Source organism: Microcaecilia unicolor, chromosome 3, assembly GCF_901765095.1.
Source record: "Microcaecilia unicolor chromosome 3, aMicUni1.1, whole genome shotgun sequence".
Taxonomy (NCBI): Eukaryota; Metazoa; Chordata; class Amphibia; order Gymnophiona; family Siphonopidae; genus Microcaecilia; species Microcaecilia unicolor.
This window is the reverse complement of record NC_044033.1, coordinates 123,161,520-123,183,456: the sequence shown is the minus strand read 5'-3', so window position 1 is coordinate 123,183,456 and position 21,937 is coordinate 123,161,520. Positions and strand designations below refer to the sequence as shown.

The 21,937-nt window shown below is 43.3% G+C and overlaps 1 protein-coding gene across 2 annotated transcripts in view; it reads left to right on the top strand.

Moving 5' to 3' along the window:
• Nucleotides 1-21,937, top strand: part of ESF1 (ESF1 nucleolar pre-rRNA processing protein homolog) — a 91,614-nt gene that overhangs the window by 67,674 nt on the left and 2,003 nt on the right. For both annotated transcript variants that reach the window (XM_030196342.1, XM_030196343.1), the window contains 4 exons: nucleotides 831-949; nucleotides 5,012-5,108; nucleotides 5,284-5,369; nucleotides 8,032-8,178. In XM_030196342.1, coding sequence (XP_030052202.1) covers nucleotides 831-949; nucleotides 5,012-5,108; nucleotides 5,284-5,369; nucleotides 8,032-8,178 — 449 coding nt within the window. The remainder of the gene's footprint in view (nucleotides 1-830; nucleotides 950-5,011; nucleotides 5,109-5,283; nucleotides 5,370-8,031; nucleotides 8,179-21,937) is intronic.

Here is a 21,937-nt window from a genome sequence, read left to right as displayed (position 1 = left end):
AATGAGCTAAGTGGGAAGGCACCCGTGCAAGTGTGGTATGGAGCTGCCAAAGGCTTCTCTTTCTTCTAGAACTAGGTAGCGTCCGTGCCGAGCTCAGTCGGGGAACGTCACCCACATGTTAGAAAATATGTCATTTCAGCATACCTGCAACAGGGGAGTAAATTCGCTAAGTTGATGTTGTTCTGACAAGAAGTGACATTAAAATATGCAGTTTATTATTCTGTTTGCCAAGATTTGTTTGACATAACCATTACGTAGTTCATTAGTAATCCTTGGCATAGATCATATTTCAAATCATGTCTTTTAGGAAAGAATAACTATGTATTTGTCTTGGGTGTCCCATTATATTTGCTTGTTGCTCAGTAAATTTTCTGTTTTCTGTCAGTGAAGTATAACATTTAAAAAGAAAAAGGAGGAGAGGCATAAGTTTTTCTAAAAAGATTAAAGAGAACCAGCTTAATAGCTTAGTGGAAAATGCTTGATTGCCAGTCCAAAGCCCTATGGTTTGAGGGATGACACTGAGGCAGTGTTCACCCCAGCAGAAAGGGGAAACCTAGCCATTTCTCAACAATGACACCCAGTGGCTTAACCTAGGATTTACTTTTGTGCTCTCTGGCCTATGATTTTCACCTCAGTGACTGGGGTTAAGGAAGTTGGTAGGGAATAAAAAAAAGTAGTCAATCTCCAGGTAGTTTTGAAGGAAGGCTTATGATGCTGCAGCCCAGTTCAGTTCTGATTGAGCTAGAAGGTCAGAGGAGCTGGAGGAAACTGCTGGGCTAAAGAAAACTAAATGAATAATTAACTTTGATTTTTCTTCTGATTTGTTTAAGGACTCAAAGAAAGTGCTGAAAAGATGGTTAAAGACAAATTAGAGGGGAAGGACAAATTTACACCTTGGGAACAATTTTTACAAAAGAAGAAAGAGAAAAGAAAGCTCAAAAGGAAAAAGGTAATACATAGTCAACTCGTGTACATTTATGTTTTCAATGTTTGCTTTTTGAGCACAACAGTAGTAAAATAGCCCATCACACCAGTACATATTTTCAATTTATTTTGAATTATTCTCAAAAATGGCTTTCTTTTGCTATATCACTCCTTCTGCCAAAATCAGTTTTAAAATATCATTTCTTTATCTAGGTTAGGCAGCAAATATCAGAACAGGAAAGCCACTAGAAACACTGCATATTTCTTCTCTAGCCAGTAAGGAAGGGGTGCTTTGCGTAGCATTCATTGTTTTCCATATTCACAAGAGAGAAGTTTCTCACTTTCAAGCTGTTGGAGCTTTTGACTAGGAGGCCACAGTCTGCCTGTCACGTAGAATTAAGTAATGTCTAGGCAATATCGCTTTTACCTATAGTAACATAGTAAATGACGGCAGATAAAGACCTGAATGGTCCATCCAGTCTGCCTAAGAAGATGATAAATTTATACCTGAGTCTGATTTGTCCCCTTCCTTTCTCAGGGCATAGACCGTAAAAGTCCGCCCAGCACTGTTCCTGTACTAAAAGTTCTGAAGCTAACGTCGAAGCCCCTTAAAATTTACACTCCAGCCCATCCATATTTATTCAGCCACGATCAGGGCGCAGACCATAGAAGTCCGCCCAGCATTGGTTTTACTTTCCAATTATCGGTGTCGCCACCCAATCTCCGCTAAGATTCCGTAGATCCATTCCTTCTACACAGGATTCCTTTTGTGTTTATCCCACGCATGTTTGAATTCTATTACCGTTTTCATCTGCGCTCCAAGAGCCAAAATAAATAGCACTACAAAAATGTATGATTGAAGAAGAATAAACGTGTTGTTGCTCTACCCAGAATGCTAACTTTGATCTCTGTGTTTATTGCTGCTTAGAATGTTGAGGTTCATTGTCATTCCTAAAAGATAATACAAGCCCTGGAATGGGATGAGGGTTTTCAGCTGAACTAAACAGATTAAGTTTTCAGAGTTTACTCAAAGGCTTTAGAATGTAGAAACGCTGGTACATTTTAGGAATGGCTTCTCTCAATGAGTACGTATCCTAGGTCAGCAATACTTTTGAGCAGCAGGCAAAAAGAAATGTGATACCTGTTGTTGGAACATTGGGTCAACAAGATGAAGGAGGAGGAACAAGGGAGCTTGCTCTCTCTTTGTCTGAGTCTCACAGCTCTCACTTTTTCCCAATCCAAGTTTCTGGACTAGGGAAGAGATGGTAGTTTAGCAGCCTCTTTAACAATCTTCCTTCCTGCTCTGTGTAGGGCCTAAAGGCTGCTATTTAAGAAGGCACCATGGCAGGTAGCATATGGCTTTGGAAATGCAACACTGGGCTATCTCCAGAATACATCTGCCACCCCATGGCTATGGTTTATTGAACTTAATATGCCTCCTTTCCTGATGTCATAACCATCTGTTGGATGTGGGCAGCTGATGCAGGGCAGTTGAAGGAGGGGTTTTCAGCTAGATCTGCATGCTTTCTTAGGGTTGTTGATAACTGTCCTGGAAGGATGGCTTTCTTCTAACCGCTGTACCCCATTTTCTGTAACTTTGTGAGCTGGCCTTATCTAACTGCAGGATTTAGTTTTGTAGAGATTTCTTTTGGAAATGTAAATGGCTTTGATGTGTAGTGAAAGGCGAAATATAAAGGGAAAGGGAAATGGGACTTGATATACCGCCTTTCTGAGGTTTTTGCAACTACATTCAAAGTGGTTTACATATGTTCAGGTACTTATTTTGTACCAGGGGCAATGGAGGGTTAAGTGAATTGCCCAGAGTCGCAAGTGTAATAAACAAGAAACAATTAAATTAAAAATGCTTTATTTATAGATGCTTTGAATCCTTTAATCTTGAAAAGTCACTCTGTTCATTTCATTTGGATATGTCTAATTGAATTCCAAACACAGAACTATAGGATCCCATGTCCTAACTTCAGAAGGAAACTAGCTGAGAGAGAGAGAGAGAGAGAGAGAGAGAGAGAGTCAGAGAGTCAGAGAGTCAGAGAGCTGGGAAACAGGTTCATGCAGAGAGCATCAAACAGAAGTATGTGGCTCACGTAAGAGAAGAGGACTAGTACAGCATGGTAGCCTTTTCTTTGAAATCCTACAATTATGCTCATGGTGTTTGATTCCAAATTAAGAAAATAAAAACAGCTATATTGGGTCACACCAATGGTCCATCTAGCCTAGTATCCTGTTTTCAACAGTGGCCAAGCCAGGTCATAAGTACCTGCCAGAAACCCAAATAGCAAGATTCCATGTTACTATGGACTTTTCCTCCAGGAACTTACCCAGATACACTAACCACTGTTACCACATCCTCTGGCAACGAGCTTAACTATTCGCTGAGTGAAAAAATATTTTCTCCTATTTGTTTTAAAATATTTCCATATAACTTCCTTAAGTGTCCCCTAGTCTTTGTACTTTTGGAACGAGTAAAAAATCGATTTACTTGTACTCATTCTACACCACTCAGGATTTTGTAGACCTCAATCATATCTCCCCTCTGCCCTCTTTCAGACTGAAGAGTCCTAACCCCTTTAGCCTTTCCTCATATGAGAGTTCAATCCCCTTTATCATTTTGATCGGTCTTCTTTGAACCTTTTCTAATTGCACTATATCTTTTTTGAGATACAACAATCAGAATTAAGCGCAGTACTTAAGGTGAGGTTGCACCATGGAGCGATACAGACACATTATAGTATTTTCTGTCTTATTTACCATACCTTTCCTAATAATTCCTAGCATCCTGTTTGATTTTTTGTTTGCTGCCACACACTGGGCAGAAGATTTCCGCATATTGTTTGCAATGATACCTAGATCTTTTTCTTGGGAGCTGACCCCCAAGGTGGACCCTAGCATCAGGTAACTATGATTTGGGTTATTCTTCCCAATGTACATCACTTTGCATTTGTCCACATTAAATTTCATCTGCCATTTCGATGTCCAGTCTACCAATTTCCTATGGTTCTTGCAATATTTCACAGTCACGTGAATAGTTTTGTGTTATCTGCAAATGTAATCACCAGTCCCAGTACTGATTCCTCTATTGAGAGAAATGGCCATTTAACCCTACTCTTAAGTTAAAAGTATTTTGATCTCAAAGGATTTTACATTTTTTAATAGTTTAAGATGTCTTCTTTTTGTGTGTTGGGAATAGGATAAATGTTGATTATGTTTTTGAAAATATACTTTTGCTTGTTGATAGTGACGAGTAGGTTCTGAAATTGTGAATGAATTCAGGCAGGGGATGATTTATAAAATGCTTTTCCCATAATCGAATGAAAAGAAGGAAAAAAGCATATTTGTCTTATTACAGTAGAACACAATGATAGTTATGCTTTGCATTCCACTGGTATAGCTTATAAAAATGAAGTTTGTACATTCTTGGCCCCTCTTCTGATTACTGTATAAATTTATAGAATACAGCATTCTTTTGACACAAGGGTTAACTTCTGTTATGTGAACTAAATATGTAATCCCTGGTATATTTTTACAGATGCAGAAGCATGTCCGTGTAATGTTTTGTTACTGGTCTGAAGCGGACATTTGCTTATCTGAACAAATATGAATTTACAACTTAAAGGATGAGAATTGGAGAGTTTTCATGCCTTTACAGTAGATGTTAAGAAAAACAATTATCTTAATTGGTGTAAAGCAGGGTGAGCAAACCGAGGGCCGCATGTGGAGATGTGACTAGATTGGGGAACCATTCAGAGGAGTTGACGGAGAGGCGGACGTCTGAGTTTGGCTCACCCTTGGCCTAGAGGCCAAGTTTAGTCTAGATAGCTTAAAACTATGAATTGATAAATACTGGTGGCAAAATCTTAAAGTGAACTGTAGAGTATAGAATTGGATTCATGTAGTGAGGAGAGGGCATTGCAGTCCACTTGTAATTTAGTTGCAGCAGCTTGGCAGCAGGCCACACACACTTTGAGCTTCATGGAATTGGTACTAGCTCGCGGGCCTTAGTTTGCCTGTCCCTAGTATAAAACATTTATATTGGTATGGGTTGATTAAATTGCACTATTTTCTCTTGTAGGCTAAACGAGAGGAAGGACCAAGTGAAGACAGCGATGAGCTTCCACCTGATGTGAACTTTGATGATCCTTACTTTTCTGAAGAACTTGGAAAACCAGGTAATAGCTAGATATCATGAACGATTGACACATCTCCTTTTTTCATAGATGGTATATATTTCTGTCCTTTTTTTTTTTAATCTTTATTCATAACCTAACCCTTCATTTGTAAATTTGTTCAGCTCTTTTATGATTTGAATTTTATGACCTCTTGCTTGTTGGGTCTGTGTACTAGATTTAAAAAACAGATCAAAGAAGAACCAAAAAGAAGAGAAGGGAATATTGAGTTCAGAAGAAGAGGCTGACCAAGAAAGACACAAGGTAAAGCAAATTATATATTAATATTACCCTTTGTGATTTGTTCCTCTAATGGTGGAGACATTTTCCAATGTGATGGACTGCATTAAAATGTCTGAACCATGAAAATCAGAGTCTTCAATGGTCATGGTTTCCGAAAACAGGGTATTAATGACCAGAGTGCACCCATTTTTCTTACCAATTAAAGATATTTAATGTAAGTACTTCTGCTTTCAGGACTGCAAGGTGAACATAGTAACATATAGTAGATGACGGCAGAAAAAACCTGCACGGTCCATCCAGTCTGCCCAACAAGACAACTCATGTGTGCTACTTTTTGTGTATACCCTACTTTGATTTGTACCTGTGCTCTTCAGGGCACAGACCGTATAAGTCTGCCCAGCACTATCCCCGCCTGCCAACCACCAGCCCCGCCTCCCAACCACCGGCTCTGGCACAGCCCGTATAAGTCTGCCCAGCACTATCCCTGCTTCCTAACCTCCAGTCCTGCCTCCCACCACCGGCTCTGGCACAGACCGTATAAGTCTACCCAGCACTATCCCTGCCTCCCACCACCGGCTCTGGCACAGACCGTATAAGTCTGCCCAGCACTATCCCCGCCTCCCAACCTCCAGCCCCGCCTCCCATTACCGGCTCTGCTATCCAATCTCGGTTAAGCTCCTGAGGATCCATTCCTTCTGAACAGGATTCCTGTATGTTTATCCCACGCATGTTTGAATTCCGTTACCGTTTTCATCTCCACCACCTCCCAGGGGAGGGCATTCCAAGCATCCACCACTTTCTCCATGAAGAAATACTTCCTGACATTTTTCTTGAGTCTGCCCCCCTTCAATCTCATTTCATGTCCTCTCGTTCTACCGCCTTCGTATCTCCGGAAAAGGTTCGTTTGCGGATTAATACCTTTCAAATATTTGAACGTCTGTATCATATCACCCCTGTTTCTCCTTTCCTCCAGGGTATACATGTTCAGGTCAGCAAGTCTCTCCTCATACGTCTTGTAACGCAAATCCGATACCATTCTCGTAGCTTTTCTTTGCACCGCTTCGATTCTTTTTACATCCTTAGCAAGATACTCCAAAACTGAACACAATACTCCAGATGGGCCTCACCAACGACTTATACAGGGGCATCAACACTCCCTTTCTTCTGCTGGTCACACCTCTCTCTATACAGCCCAACAACCTTCTAGATACAGCCACCGCCTTGTCACACTGTTTCGTCGCCTTCAAATCCTCAGATACTATCACCCCAAGATCCCTCTCCCCGTCCATACCTATCAGACTCTCGCCGCCTAACACATACGTCTCCCGTGGATTTCTATTCCCTAAGTGCATCACTTTGCATTTCTTGGCATTGAATTTTAATTTTAAACATATGTGGTATTATTCCAGTGCATGACTCATGACGCTCTCATACAATAAGGCACCACCAACAAGCACATGTAAATGATATGTAATGGCTTTCTCTTGGTGGTGTGCACAAAAAGAGAAGAAAAACACAATGTAATATGTTCTGGTGTGGCTAGGGTGAGGCAAAATGCCCTAAGGCCTTCACTGATTGACTCACAAAACTCCCACAGAACTTTCAAAAACCTTGCTATAAAGCTAGATCCACACAAGGGATACTGTTATATAAAAACACCTTTATCAAGCATGTCCCCTAAAAATGAAGCATATACAGGGCACTAAACAAAGAAGAAAAGTATGAAAAACAAGTGTCAAATTTGTTTTCTTGACTCATAAGCTTTTGTAGCAAGGGATTCCTTCTAGTCTCCTTTTCTCAGGTCCCGAATGCTCCACCACCTTCTTATTTTTTTTTCCAAGGTCCTAAAGTAGATACTTGAGACTTCTCTGTAGTTTCCTGCAAAACACACAGATAGAAAACACTTTCCAGAAATTGTCATATTTTCTCAGCATGTTAGACAAATATTTTTTTTGAAAGTAGTTTTTATTGCAACATATGGACAAATATGCAATTACCATTGTGAAAAAGATGCGCGAATCAATGACAAGAATAGAATTTCAACATCCCTGCCTTTCCTAGGTTACAGTTCACGTTCTTCCCAGCCTCTGGTCCGTGACAGTTTTTTCTTTTTCTCCCCTTTCAGTGCCCTCCCTACAGGCATCCATTAACATCCCTCAGTCATCCACCCTGCCCAGGTAGAGGAGAAGCAGCTGACAGGACCCATAGGGAACACATTACACATTGATATTTGGGTCAATCAGAGGCAAATAGCTGAAGAGGGTAGATAATTGAAGACTGCATCCACTTGTACAATCAGGGTTTCAGGATATCTACAATGAATATCCATATGAGAGGTTTGCATGCACTGCCTCCACTGCATGCAGATCTCTCTCATGAATATTCTTTGTGGATATCCTGAAAACCTGCCAGGCTGGGGTGCCTCCAGGACCAGGTTTGGGAACCGTTACGCTCATAAGTTCCTGCACATTTAGGAAGCTATCAGTTTACTGTAGTAGCATTAATTCAGAATTCACCAAAAGCAAAAATATGATGCATTCCATAACTCTTACAAAACATTATTATTCCTAGTAGTGACATTTGCTATATTTTATGCTAGTAATGTGTACAACTGTTGACCTAGAGTTTGGTTCTTGCTATATGGCACTGCATTGTGTTAACAAATGCTTTCCTGCTGTTGTAGGCTGAAATGGCTTTGCTTATGATGGATGATGAAGAGGATGGCCGAAGACATTTCAACTATGAGAAGATTGTTGAGCAGCAAAATCTGAGCAAGAAGAAGAAGAAGTGGCTGATGAAAAAGCAAGAGTTATTGGAGGATGACTTCCAGGTAATATTAACAAACAGTGCCCTTTTCATTCTAAGGCAGGATAGTTCATCATGAATAATTAATGTTCTCCAAGTACAAGCAGAACTTAAATCCTCATAAGAACATAAGAGCAGATATACTGGGTCAGACCAATGGTCCATCTAGCCCAGTATCCTGTTTCCAACAGCGGCCAAGCCAGGTTCACAAGTACCTGGCAGAAACCCAAACCTTGGCAACATTCCATGCTACCAATCCCAGGGCAAAAGTTGCTTCCCCATGTCTGTCTCAATAGAAGACCATGGACTTTTCCTCCAGGAACTTGTCCAAATCTTTTTATAAACACAGATACGCTAACCGCTGTTATCACCTCCTCCACAAAGAGTTCCAGAGCTTAACTATTTGTTGAGTGAAAAAAAATATTTCCTCCTATTTGTTTTAAAAGTATTTCCATGTAACTTCCTTGAGTGTTCCTTAGTACTTTTGGAACTAGTAAAAACTCAATTTACTTGTACTTATTCTACACCATTCAGGATTTTGTAGGCTTCAATGATATCTCCCTTGCCTGTCTCTTTTCCAAGCTGAAGAACCCTAACTTCTTTAGCCTTTCCTCATTTGAGAGGAGCTCCATCCCCTATCATTTTGGTTGCTCTTCTTTGAACCTTTTCTAATTCCACTATGTCTTTTTTGAGGTACTGCAACCAGAACTGAACGCAGTATTCAAGGTAGAGTTGCACCATGGAGCGATACAAAGGCATTATAGTATTTTCGGTCTTATTTTCCATCCCTTTCTTAATAATTCCTAACATCCTGTTTGCTTTTTTTTTGCTGCCATAAGACTAAACTAGGTCCTGCAGTGCCTGCTAGAGGCTATCTGTTAATGCTGTGTTACAAATTTCAAGTTTTAAAACTAGGGGGAAAAGAGTATGGCGATTAGTTCATAAAGTTTGCTTTTTTTATATTTTTATTCTGCCTATCACTAACCTACAATTCCTCCTTTAAACCCCAGTCTTTAAGGGGCATTAAGCCATGTAACCATCTACGCATGCCCAACGCGTGCCAAAATGGAGTTACCGCATAGCTCTTGCTGTACTTTCATTTTTGGCGCGTCTGAAAAATATTTTTTATGTTCAGATGCGCGTAGGTCATTACCGCCCGGATTCTTTACTGCTAGGTCAATGGCTGGCAGTAAGGTCTCAGACCCAAAATGGATGCGCAACAATTTTGATTTTTTTCGCATGTCCATTTTCGACAAAAAAAAATAAAAAGGACTTTTTCACAGGCGTGCTGAAAATGGATTGGCGCGCACCCAAAACCCACGCCTACACTACCGCAAGCCATTTTTCAGCACACCTTAGTAAAAGGACTCCTAAGTTCCCAAAGCACAAGGCAAAATAATGTTCACTTACCAAAGAAATGTCCTCTTCTCTCAGAACTTCTTCTACATTGGTGTAGTCTACAGATCTCCAGCTCAAATGGAAGAACTGGATAGAGTCCTGATCATTTATACTGCAAAGGTGGAAATAAAGGGAGAAGTGAAAAAAAATTGTGGACAACTGATAAAGGACTTTGCTCAGAAAAATGGTGATGGGACCCATCAGGGAGAGGTCAAAAGTAGATCTAGTTTTCACTAATAGAGAAACAGTATCTAATGTGTGAGCGGGTGCCCAATTGGGCAACAGTGATTATCGCACATTGTGGTTTGCTATAAAGGTTACAGACACACCAAAATCAATGTCCTGGATTTCAAGCATACTGACTCAGTAAGATGAGGAAGTATCAGAAAGATGATTTGGCAGGCTGGGAGGAGATGAGCGACCAGGAAAGATATTGGGCTAAACTGAAAGGTGCTATACAAAAGGCAACAGATATCTGTATAAGGAAAGTTAAATAAAAGGAAAAGGAAACCATTATGTTTTTCCAAAGGAGTGGCTGCAAAAATCAAGTTAGCATTCACAAAATACAGAAGATCTCAAGAAGAGGAACACAAAAAAGAATACTGAAAAAAAAAGCTGAGAGAGACAAATTAATACGGATGGCAAAAGCAGGGGTGGAAGAAAACACGGCTAAAGATGTGAAAAGATGATCAAACTGTTTTATAGGTGTTTTGGGGAAAGGAGAGAGGCCAGAGTTCGAATTGCAAGACTCAAAGGCATGAAGAACCAGTATGTGGAGAGTGATGAGAAAAGGGCAGATATGCTAAGTAAATCATTCTCTTCGATAACCACAGAAGAAAATACTCGAGGAGGGCTGCAGATGATAATGAAAGGCTCGTATGGGAATGGAGTAGGTACCATACTATACACAGAAAAAAAAGTGTTTATAAACAACTTGCAGAACTGAAAATGGGCAAAGCCATACAGCCAGGTGAGTTATATCCCAGGATACTGAGAGAACTCAGAGAAGTGCTGCCTGGTTTTCTTAAGGATGTGTTTAATAGATTCTTGAAAACAGGAGAGGTTCCATGGAATTGAAGAGTTATGGTCCCTTTTCACAAAAATGGAAACAGAGAAAAGGTAGTAAACTACAGACCAGTAAGCCTTACCTCAGTGACAGGGAAAGTAATGGAGATGCTGCTGGAGGAAAGGATAGTGAATGTTCTACAATTTTATTTATTTATTCTCTCATTTGTACCCCACAGTTTCCTAACAGTGTCAGGCTCAATGTGGCTTACAGCGCACCACAGAGGTAGTTGCCAATGCAGTAAAATGAAGCTAATACAGCAGAAAAACCTACACAAGCGATAATGGGGAGGAAGAGGAAGGGACGGAAGGAGTAGGGAAACCAAGAGAGAGGAAGGAAGGGGAATGTGTCCAAAATTGTCTCTAGATTGATGCGCATCCAACAGTGGAGACACATGCAGAGACCGTGGGATAAGCATTTCCAAATAACATGGTCTTTAGTGATTTCCTGAAGGCTAGGTGGTTGGTGATGGTTTTTATGGTTTTCGGCAAAGAGTTCCAAAGTTGAGTGCTGATGAAGGAGAAGGATGTAGCGTACAATCCAATAAGTTGCAAGATCTAGGTAATATGGCTTTACAAAAGGCAGATTGTGCCAAATGAGTCTGATTTCTTTGACTAGGTGACCAAAGAACTAGATCGAGGCATGCACTGTATGCGGTCTACTTAGATTTCAGCAAAGTCTTTGATACTGTTTCTCATATGAGGTTCATGAATAAAATTGGAATCCAAAGTGAAAAACTAGATCAGAAATTGGTTGATTGACACGACAGAGGGTGTGATAAATAGAGCTCACTCAGAAAAACGGAGGATGAGTAGTGGAGTGCCTCAGAAATTGGTCCTGGAGCTGATTCTGCAAGGGTTAGAAGGAAGCTTTTGCCTTTTTGCAGATGACATGAAGATTGGCAACAGAATGGACACCCCGGAGGAAGCACACAACATGAGGGAAGTGATCTACAAAATTAGAAGCTTGGTCTAATGTTTGGCAATCAAAGAAGTATATAGTGAAGCATTTAGGGTGTAGAAATCCAATGGAGCAGTATATAATCGATGATGAGAATCTGATATGCATGGAACAGACCATAGGGCAATGATGGCGAACCTATGGCACGCGTGCCATCTCTGGTCCACGCGCCCCCTCCCGAGCACCAGGCTGGCCTCCCTCCCTCCCACCAAGCACCAGGCCGCCCGCCCTCCAAGCACCAGGGTCCCCCCTCCTCCGAAATTTAAAAGGCATACCTGGTCGGGGTTAAGGTGGCAGCGGCAGCGAAAAGTGTGTTGTTTGCTCGGCGCGCCTTCGGCCTTCCCTTCTGTCTCTCAAGCTCTGGTCCCACCCTCATTTCCTGTTTCCGCAAGGGCGGGACCAGAGCTTGAGAGACAGAAGGGAAGGCCGAAGGCGCACCGAGCAAACAACATGCTTTTCGCTCCCGCTGCCGATGCCACCTTAACCCAGACCAGGTATGCCTTTTAAATTTCGGAGGGGGGGGGGGCCCTGCTGCTGGGAGGATGGGCGGCCTGGTGCTGGGTGGGAGGGATGCCTGCCTGATGCTGGTGGGAGGGAGGCCTGGTGGTGGGTAGGAGGGAGGCAGGGAAGCCTGGTGCTTGGTAGGAGGGAGGGATGCAGGCCTGGTGCTTGGTGGGAGGGAGGGAGGGCAGGGGGAGAGGAGGGTGGCTGGAGAGGAGGGCAGGGGGGAGAGGAGGGTGGCTGGAGGGGAGGGCAGGGTAGCTGGACATGGGTGGCTGGAGGGGAGAGGAGGGTTGCAGGACATGGATGGAGGGCAAGAAATTAAGAAGAAAGGAGGAAAGTAAAGAAATAAATGGAAAGGAAGCCCTGGAAACGGAGTTAAGAGAACAGATAGAGAGCAGCAGAATCAGAGACTAGGACCAATATGGATAGAAAAACAAAATCACCAGACAACAAAGGTAGAAAAAATCATTTTATTTTCATTTTAGTGTTTGGAATATGTCCAATTTGAGAATTTACATCTGCTGTCTTATTTTGCACTGGGTATACTGGAGCTGTAACAGCTTACAGAAATGATTTATAATGAAAAAAAATCATGTTAATTTTTTCTCCTATACTAGTATAATATTTTCAATGATGTCTGTTTATATGCGCCATGGCTGGTGTAAGGGGTGTGGCTATCATAGGGGTGGAGTCATATGTGGTGACCCCGCCCATAATGAGTACCGGCACCTGTTATTCAGGTTAAATTGCCCTGTTGGCACTTTGCGATAAATAATTAGATTTTGGGTTGCTGTTTGGTCACTCGGTCTCTGAAAGGTTCGCCATCACTGCCATAGGGTGATAATATCTGAGGATCCAAAGATGGCAAAACAATGTGGCAGGTTGCTGGCCAAAACCAGAAAGATGGTAGGCTGCACAGAGAGGGGCATAACCAGCAGAAAAGTGGCTTTAAATGCCCTGTACAAATCACTGGTGAGGCCTCACTTGGAGTAGTCTGTTCATTTTTGGAGGCTGTATCTCACTAAGGATGTAAAAAGACTTGAAACAGCTCAAAGAAGAGCGACCAAAATAATATGAGGTCTAAGCCAGAAGATGTATGAGAAGAAACTTGAATATGTATGTGCTAGAGGAGAAGAGGAACAGGTGAGATACGATACACATGTTTAAACACTTGAAAGGTATTAATAAACAAATTTTTTCCAAAGGCAGGGAAGCTATAGAACTAGAGGGCATGAAATGAAGCTGAAAATACGTAAATTTAAAAGCAATGCCAGAAAATACTTTTTCACAGGAAGGGTGGTGAATGCCCTGAGGAATTGTTGGTAGATACCCTGTGGAGATGGTGGGGACCAAAAAAGTGTGGGATAAACACATACTGGCCGATATTCAGTGCTGTTTAACTGGCCAGCAGTGGCGTAGGAAGGGGGGGGGGGCGGGAGGGGCGGTCCGCCCCAGGTGCACACGCTCGGGGGGTGCCGGCCCCGCTGGTTCCCTGCTCTCTCTGCCCCGTAACAGGTTACTTCCTGTTCCGGGGCAGAGAGAGCAGGGAACGAGCGGGGCCGACGCAGCTCCGAGTGACGTGCACTCGGGGCGGATTGGCCCTCCCGCACGTAAGAATGCGCTCCGGGGGGGGGGGGGGGGGCGCGCCGTGCTGCACCTGGGGGGGTGTGCAGCGGCAACCCGCCCCGGGTGCCATTAGCCCTCGCTACAGCACTGCTGGCCAGGATCAACTCCTGGGTGGTTAAATAGCACTTAGCCAGCTAAGCGCAAATATTCAGTGCAGGATAACTGGTTATCAACGCTGAATATTAGTGCATAGTGGCTAGCCGTGAATATTTAGCTCTTCGCAGGCTAGGTTTGGCAGCCAAATCTGACCACCTTAATAGCGTTGAATATTAACTTGGCTGGTTAAGTTCAAGCCAACCAAAAAAAAAAAAAAAAAGTATATTCAATGCCGGTCACCGGAAATGGCCCGGCATTGACTATCCAGGCTCAGCGTCGATCACAGCACTCAGCCAGCCTGCCTCCCATGGGCTGAATATAGGCTGGAGAAGCAGATACAATCCTAAACAGAGGCCTAGGGCAGGAGGGGGTAACCTGCATAGAGCAGTCACTCTTTTAGGGAGACTAAATGGGCCATGTTGGCCTTTATCTGCTGTCAGTTACTCTGTAACTATGCTCCAGTTCAGGACTTTAGTAATGTTCTGGGGATTAGTGCTTTTTTGCATAAAGTAGATCACTGTGCCTCAATAGTGTAGTTGGTCCTACATTGTGGAATGCGCTTCCTCAGTCATTACGTACAGAGGGCATTTTATCTAGGTTTAAAGTGATGTTGAAGACACCCTTATTTCACTTAGCCTTTCATATATGATTTGGGCCCCTATACGGTGCAGTCTGCTTTGACCCATTGGGAATGTATGGATGCTCTGTTGTTTACTTTGTACTGTATAATGTAATTTCTTTAAATATGTTTTATTGTATATAATCCTCTTTGATGGTTAGACCCTAATCAGGTAATCAACTAAACTAAATCTTGATCACAAGTGTACTACTACTACTATTTAGCATTTCTATAGCGCTACAAGGCATACGAAGCGCTGCACAAACATAGAAGAAAGACAGTCCCTGCTCAAAGAGCTTACAATCTAATAGACAAAAAATAAATAAAGTAAGCAAATCAAATCAATTAATGTGAACGGGAAGGAAGAGAGGAGGGTAGGTGGAGGCGAGTGGTTACAAGTGGTTACGAGTCAAGAGCAATGTTAAAGAGGTGGGCTTTCAGTCTAGATTTAAAGGTGGCCAAGGATGGGGCAAGACGTAGGGGCTCAGGAAGTTTATTCCAGGCGTAGGGTGCAGCGAGACAGAAGGCGCGAAGTCTGGAGTTGGCAGTAGTGGAGAAGGGAACAGATAAGAAGGATTTATCCATGGAGCGGAGTGCACGGGAAGGGGTGTAGGGAAGGACGAGTGTGGAGAGATACTGGGGAGCAGCAGAGTGAGTACATTTATAGGTTAGTAGAAGAAGTTTGAACAGGATGCGAAAACGGATAGGGAGCCAGTGAAGGGTCTTGAGGAGAGGGGTAGTATGAGTAAAGCGACCCTGGCGGAAGATGAGACGGGCAGCAGAGTTTTGAACCGACTAGAGAGGGGAGAGGTGACTAAGTGGGAGGCCAGCAAGAAGCAGATTGCAGTAGTCTAAACGAGAGGTGACAAGGGTGTGGATGAGGGTTTTGGTAGAGTGCTCGGAAAGAAAGGGGCGGATTTTACGGATGTTGTAAAGAAAGAAACGACAGGTCTTGGCAGTCTGCTGGATATGAGCAGAGAAGGAGAGAGAAGAGTCAAAGATGACCCCAAGGTTTCGAGCTGAGGAGACAGGGAGAATGAGAGAGCCATCAACAGAAATAGAAAACGGGGGGAGCGGGGAGTTGGGTTTGGGGGGGGAAATGAGAAGCTCGGTTTTGGTCATATTTAATTTCAGGTGGCATTGAGACATCCAGACAGCAATGTCAGACAAGCACGCTGAAACTTTGGTTTGGATGCAAGGTGAGATATCAGGGCTAGAAAGGTAGATTTGGGAGTCATCAGCATAGAGATGGTAGGAAAAGCCATGGGATGAGATTAATGAACCAAGGGAAGAAGTGTAGATAGAAAAGAGGAGGGGACCAAGAACAGAACCCTGAGGTACGCCGACAGGCAGTGGGATAGAAGTAGAAGAGGATCCACCAGAGTGAACACTAAAGGTGCGGAGGGAGAGGTAGGAAGAGAACCAGGAAAGGACAGAGCCCTGGAATCCAAGTGAGGACAGGGTATCGAGAAGTATGCTGTGATCGACAGTGTCAAAAGCAGCGGAAAGATCAAGAAGAATGAGGATGGAATATTGACCTCTGGATTTAGCCAGTAATAGGTCATTGGAGACTTTAGTAAGCGTAGTTTCGGTTGAGTGGAGAGGGCGAAAACCAGGTTGTAGTGGGTCAAGAATAGCATATGAGGAGAGAAAATCAAGGCAGCGGCGGTGAACAGCACGCTCAAGTAATTTGGAGAGAAAAGGAAGGAGGGAGATAGGTCGGTAATTAGAGTGTATTGCCGAAATGTAAAATTCTGGTAGTTCCATCAGATCGTATAACTTTGTAGTATCAGTTTATTTATTTATTTATTTTGGTGCATTTTTACCCCTCATTTTCCCACAAGAGCAGGTGCAATGTGGCTTACATTAATTCAAGAGGATACAATACAATACATAGAAGGCACATATACGGAATGAGACAGGAGGGGAAGGAACATGGGATAGCACGGGGAGAATGTCAGGGGCGAAGCAACCGGCAAATAACCTGTACAGTCAACAAGAGAGAGAGGTTAAACCGTGGAGTTGCCAGTGGAGTAAGCTTTGTTGAATAAGAATGTTTTTAAGGACTTCTTGAACAGGTGGTGGTCGACTAGCTCTTTTAGTTGTTTTGGCAGTACATTCCAGGATTTAGGACTGATGTAGGGGAAGGACGAAGCAAAAAGGGTCTTGTATTTAACATTCCTGCAGTTGGGATAATGTAGATTGAGGTAGGTTCTTGCAGATATTAGGGCATTTCTAAATGGTAGGTTGATTAGATTGAGCATGTAATCAGGGGCTTCTCAATATATTATCTTGTGTGTTAGTAAGCAGATTTTAAATGTAATACGGTCTTTTACAGGGAGCCAGTGTAGTTGAAAACGTAGTGGTTGAGCATGATAAAAGCGTGATTTGCCCAGTATTAGCCTCGCAGCCGTGTTTTGAGCTGTCTGAAGCCTTTTCAGAATATAGTCCCGGCAACCAGCATAGATCCCGCTATAGTAGTCTATATGGGATAGTACCAGCCAATGAACGAGGGTACGGAATAGCTCTCTCATTATGAACTGCCTGATATGCTTCAGCCTCCACATTGCGTGGAACAGTTCTGCAAGATACTTATCTGTGCCAATAGTAGATTAAGATTTGACATTTCACTGAGCTGCAGAGATGAGTTCTGTCTGTCATGTGTCCAGAAGTTTCTTCACATTTCATAAAATCATTAGGTATACAAGAAGGAAGAGAACGTATTATAGGTGCTCCAGTACATTTAAAAAGAAAGTTGTCCCCTTGCTATACTGCTACGTATTTGAAAAGCACACATAGTAAATGGTAATACCCACCCTATTTCAATTACAAATTTTATTGCCAAATCATTTAAACAGCTGCTCTGTAATTTTGCTGAGCTTCTTGTGGGCAACCATAGAACATAGATCATACATATTAGTTGTTGGCAGATAGGGACCATATGGCCCACCCAATCTGCCTGGTTGATCTTGAATACTGAGTCACCACAGATGTGGTCTCTGATCATTTCCTTTTCTTACCCTTACCACTGTCCTTTATATTTGTTGTAAACATGATTGTAATTTGTTACTGATTTGTTTACTACCACATCTTCTGTCAGGCCATTCCTGGCATTTATCACCCTTTCAGTGGAGAAGTATTTTCTGTTATCCTGTCTTCGTCTAGCTTCACTTTATGGTACCTTGTTATTGAAATGCTTCTTTTATGGAGAATACTTTTTCTTCTTTTACTTTCTTGCTAAATATTTTATTTTTTTATTGTACCACCTTTCCTTTCTTTCTTATAGAAGGCACACTAACACCCTCATGATCAAAAGCCCCACGCTGTTCCAAACAGCGCTCTAAAAATAGCGCTGGAACAGCGCGGGGCTTTAACGCACCGATGATCAGAGATAATGCATGCAAATTTAAGCAGCTCAATTATCTCTGATCATGGGGTAGAAGTGCGGGCGAATTGTGCCGAGCATGCGCTCAGCACAATCCTCCCGCACTTGTTTGACAGGTCGGGGCTGTCAAAAGCCCAAACCTGTCAAACCCTCATGATCATCAGGGCTGGAGGTCCATCCGGCGGACCTCCGATTCCCCCCGACGATCCCACCCTCCCAGGTTCAGGATCCGGTGGATCTCCAGCCCCCCCAAACCCCCAGAAAATGTCGTGGCCGCTGGCCAAACCCTCTCCCACCCAGCGAGCGACCGGGGGGGGGGGACCTCCAGCCCCCCCCCCCCCCCCACAGCATTGTCCGACCGATCCCTGGTGGTCCAGCGTGAGGATAAGTAGTAGTAGTAAGGACAACCCCTCCTCCCGGCCCCCCTACCTTTAGTTGGAGGAGGGATGCAGCCTGCCTCCCTCCTCTTCCTTCTGTTGACTGCGCTGCAAAATGGCGGTGCCCAGGACCGCCCATTGCATCCTGGGATGCGCTGGGCGGAGCTATAGACCATGTAAGGGAGCGATTCCCTTACATGGTCTGTAGCCCCACCGAGCACATCCCAGGATGCAATGGGCGGGGCTGGGCACTGCCATTTTGCGACGCCGGTATCAACAGAAAGAAGAGGAGGGAGGCAGGCTGCGTCCCTCCTTCAACTAAAGGTAGGGGGGCCGGGAGGGGGGTTGTCCTTACTACTACTACCACTACTACTTATCCTCACGCTGGACCACCAGGGATTGGTCGGACAACGCTGGGGGGAGGGGAGTTAGGGATGGCTGGAGGTCCACCGGACCTCCAGTCCCCCCACCCCCTGTCGTTCACTGGGTGGGAGGGTGGGAGAGGGTTTGGCCGATGGCCACTTGACTTTTTCTAGGGTTTTGGGGGGGCTGGAGATCCGCCGGATCTCCAGGCCTCCCTGAACGTGGGGGGGGGGGGGGGGGGGAGACCAGAGGTCCGCCGGACCTCCAGCCCCCTGTTGGCAGCCTGGCAGGTTTGCTTTGGGGGGGAACGGGGGCCTGCCAGCATGCAACTGCATGCTGGACAGGGCTCACCATTCCTCCTTAATGATCGGCAAACCCTAACGCCAGCTCAGAGCTGGCGTAGGGTTTGCCGCGGCCAGCGACCCAATCTTTGGCGCGCTGGTCGCTGATCATTGGGGATGAATGCACTGAGCCCTGTTTAGCATGCATTTGCATGCTACTTGCGCAAAGAGCCCTCGAGCACGTTGTTTCACGTGCTCGAGGGCTCTAATCATAGGGCGGTAGCAAGCGCCGGCGCTAGTATGGCACTAACAGCCTCTAGCACCGGCGTTTGCTTTTGATCATGAGGACCTAAGTTCCCTAAGCATCTCTGTAGGGCGTGCTGGCAGGCAGGGCACCAATTTGGTAGCTTTTCAGTAACTACTTCCATCCATGTCACTCGTATGAAGTATGGCTTCTTCAACTAAGTGAAGTGGTTTGAATGGTCTTACGAAGACCTCTACAGGGACAATACTTCCTTTTCCCTACTCAGAATATCTCTTCATATTGTTAGCTCTTCCCATTGCTTTATAACACAACAGAGACCATTATTTCTTGGGCTTTTTGGTAATAGCAAGTTCTTGTTAGTGTTGTTTATTTATAACCCACTCATCAAAACTCCAGAAGGGACTATAATATAAGATTTTAAAACAAAAAAAACTTGCTGACCTAATAAGTAATGCATTTTTGCTCTCAAAATTCATGACTTTACACTTTCTTTTCTTGAAGTGCATCTTTTATACTCTTGAACATTCTTCCATCCACACTACGTTTTTACACTCCTGATTGCTGTGAAATATCAAAATAACCCTGCATGGCTTGGGGTCTGATTTTATTCACTGTGAGCTGCTTTTACAGAACCGTGCTAACGATTCCCGTGTGGCAAATGAGAGGAAGCCCATCCAATTCTTATGGGCTTCCTCTCATTTGCCACATCGAGTATCTGTAGCGTGGCTTTATAAAAGAGGTCCTGAGTGTTACAATTTATGATGCTAAAAATGGTTGTGGAGCGATGAAGTTCATTGTGTGTAAGGTTATTTGAAGAGCGAGACATATTTTTTAAATCCAAATTCTTTTGGTCTAAGGAGGAACTGCTTAGTACAATCCACAGATGAGCCCAAAGACTGGATCATTTTGATTAATAGGTGAATTGTCCTGTACATGATATTTCTTTCTGAGCTTTCTGAAACCAGTCTGCCTATTTAAGAACAACTCTCCACAGTGCAGGTTGCGTACAGTAGTTTCCTATTCATTGGAAGAGAGTGGAAACTGAGAGATCTACCTCAACAATTTTAGGATATGATTTACTAAGGCTGTTTTCTCATTCCATGTCTGTGGGAAAAGAAAGTTTTGTAAATCTGGCCCTTGATGTGCCACTGGCGCTTTCTCTCTTCTCAGTATACTGTCTGCAGCATGCCAGTGATTTCCTTGACAGGTGAAGCAAAGAAGCAATTGCCTCAGCTGTTGCTATTCCCTTGATCCAGTTTCTACCAGTCTCCCTCTTACTCTGTCCTTGCACCACTGGTGTCTCTAGACAGAAGTATTTACGTTGGTACTAGGTGGGCAAGATAGGTATGGGGGGGAGGCAAGTCACAAAGACATTTTTGCACATCAGACCCCACACACACACACACACACACTTTTAAATTTGCATTATAATTGATAGGTTTTTTTTTTTTCAACAAACATTTCCCTTTCTTTGTGGGAGTGGTGTGGATGCTCTACAAGATTGGACAGAATTTCTGTATAAACCTGAAGGTCTAGTTCTCTATTCGTGTTTCCCAGCAATGGAGCTATTCCTTTTAGAACTCACCATACAAAAAATATTCAAATTGTGATTATATCCTCATGAGCAGCACACGTTCCTTCCACTGCCAGACACTTTGTTTAAAGCAGATAAAGTTTTGTTTGTATCTTGACTCTATAGGATTTGGACACCACTAGTCCTGAACATTTTTATCTTGCCCCACAGCCTGCTTTCAAATAGGCTAGACACGTTGCAAAATAACACAAAACTCTGCAAAAAGACACCCAAAGCCTATACAGGAAATATTTACCAAACCATAACAGCTCTAACCCAACTCTGAAAAGACAGTGTCATAAATATTAGACTGGGCCCTAGAGCATCAATATACCTGCTACTGAGAAACAAGCTGGACTGTTACACATTCAAACACTACATGCTAGCAGAATCCTTCACCTCAGTCGAACATGCAGAATGTGGACAGACCCTCAACTAATACAAAATAGGGAACCAGAAAAAAAAAGTGAAATGGAGAATTCCCCCCACCAAGAAAGCCAGACTCTGTAATCAATGAAAATACTGGTAAAAGGAATAGAAATACATTTTGTCTTGTACTCTGCTAAATACAAAAATAGAAAAGATGTACATTTTCCAAAGCAGATACATACCAATCCTTTAAAAGTACTAAATAAAAATCATATTTTTCTATTCCACCTTGATTGTCTAGGCACTTTTCTAATTGGGTTGGTTCAATCTGATCCACTTTTCTGATCTTTTTAAAATGTTTTCACTTTTCTCTTCTCTGCTTCTATATTAACTCATATATGATTTTTACCCCTCATTCCTTCTTTCTTTCATCCTCTAGCTCTTAGTTGCCTTCTTCACTCTCATCTAACTACCGACGTTTCTCATCTTAATTTCATTCCATCTCCAGCAATCTCATTGCTCCTTCTGTCTTTCTCCTTTCAGTCAGCTAATCCCCCCTCTGTCTTTCACCCACTCTATAGTCCCCCATTTTCATCCTCTGTACTGACCCTCTCAGCCCTCATCTACCCTCCACTGCTTCTCAGCCCCAGCTGCATCCCTCTCTCTCCTTCCTTCCCTTGTCTCCAGGCCATTCTGTCTCTTACCTTCTACTCCATCTCCTATTGCTTCCGTTTGACAACATTAACTCCATTTCTACCCTTACTCAACCGCTTGGGATCTCTCCCCTTCCTCTCTCATACTCTTCCATAGCATCCCATCATGGCCTCGGTCAAACATGGCACTAGAGGTTTGTAAAGCCCTTTGTAAGCAATTGTCTTTTTTATGCATATTATAGATTTTAT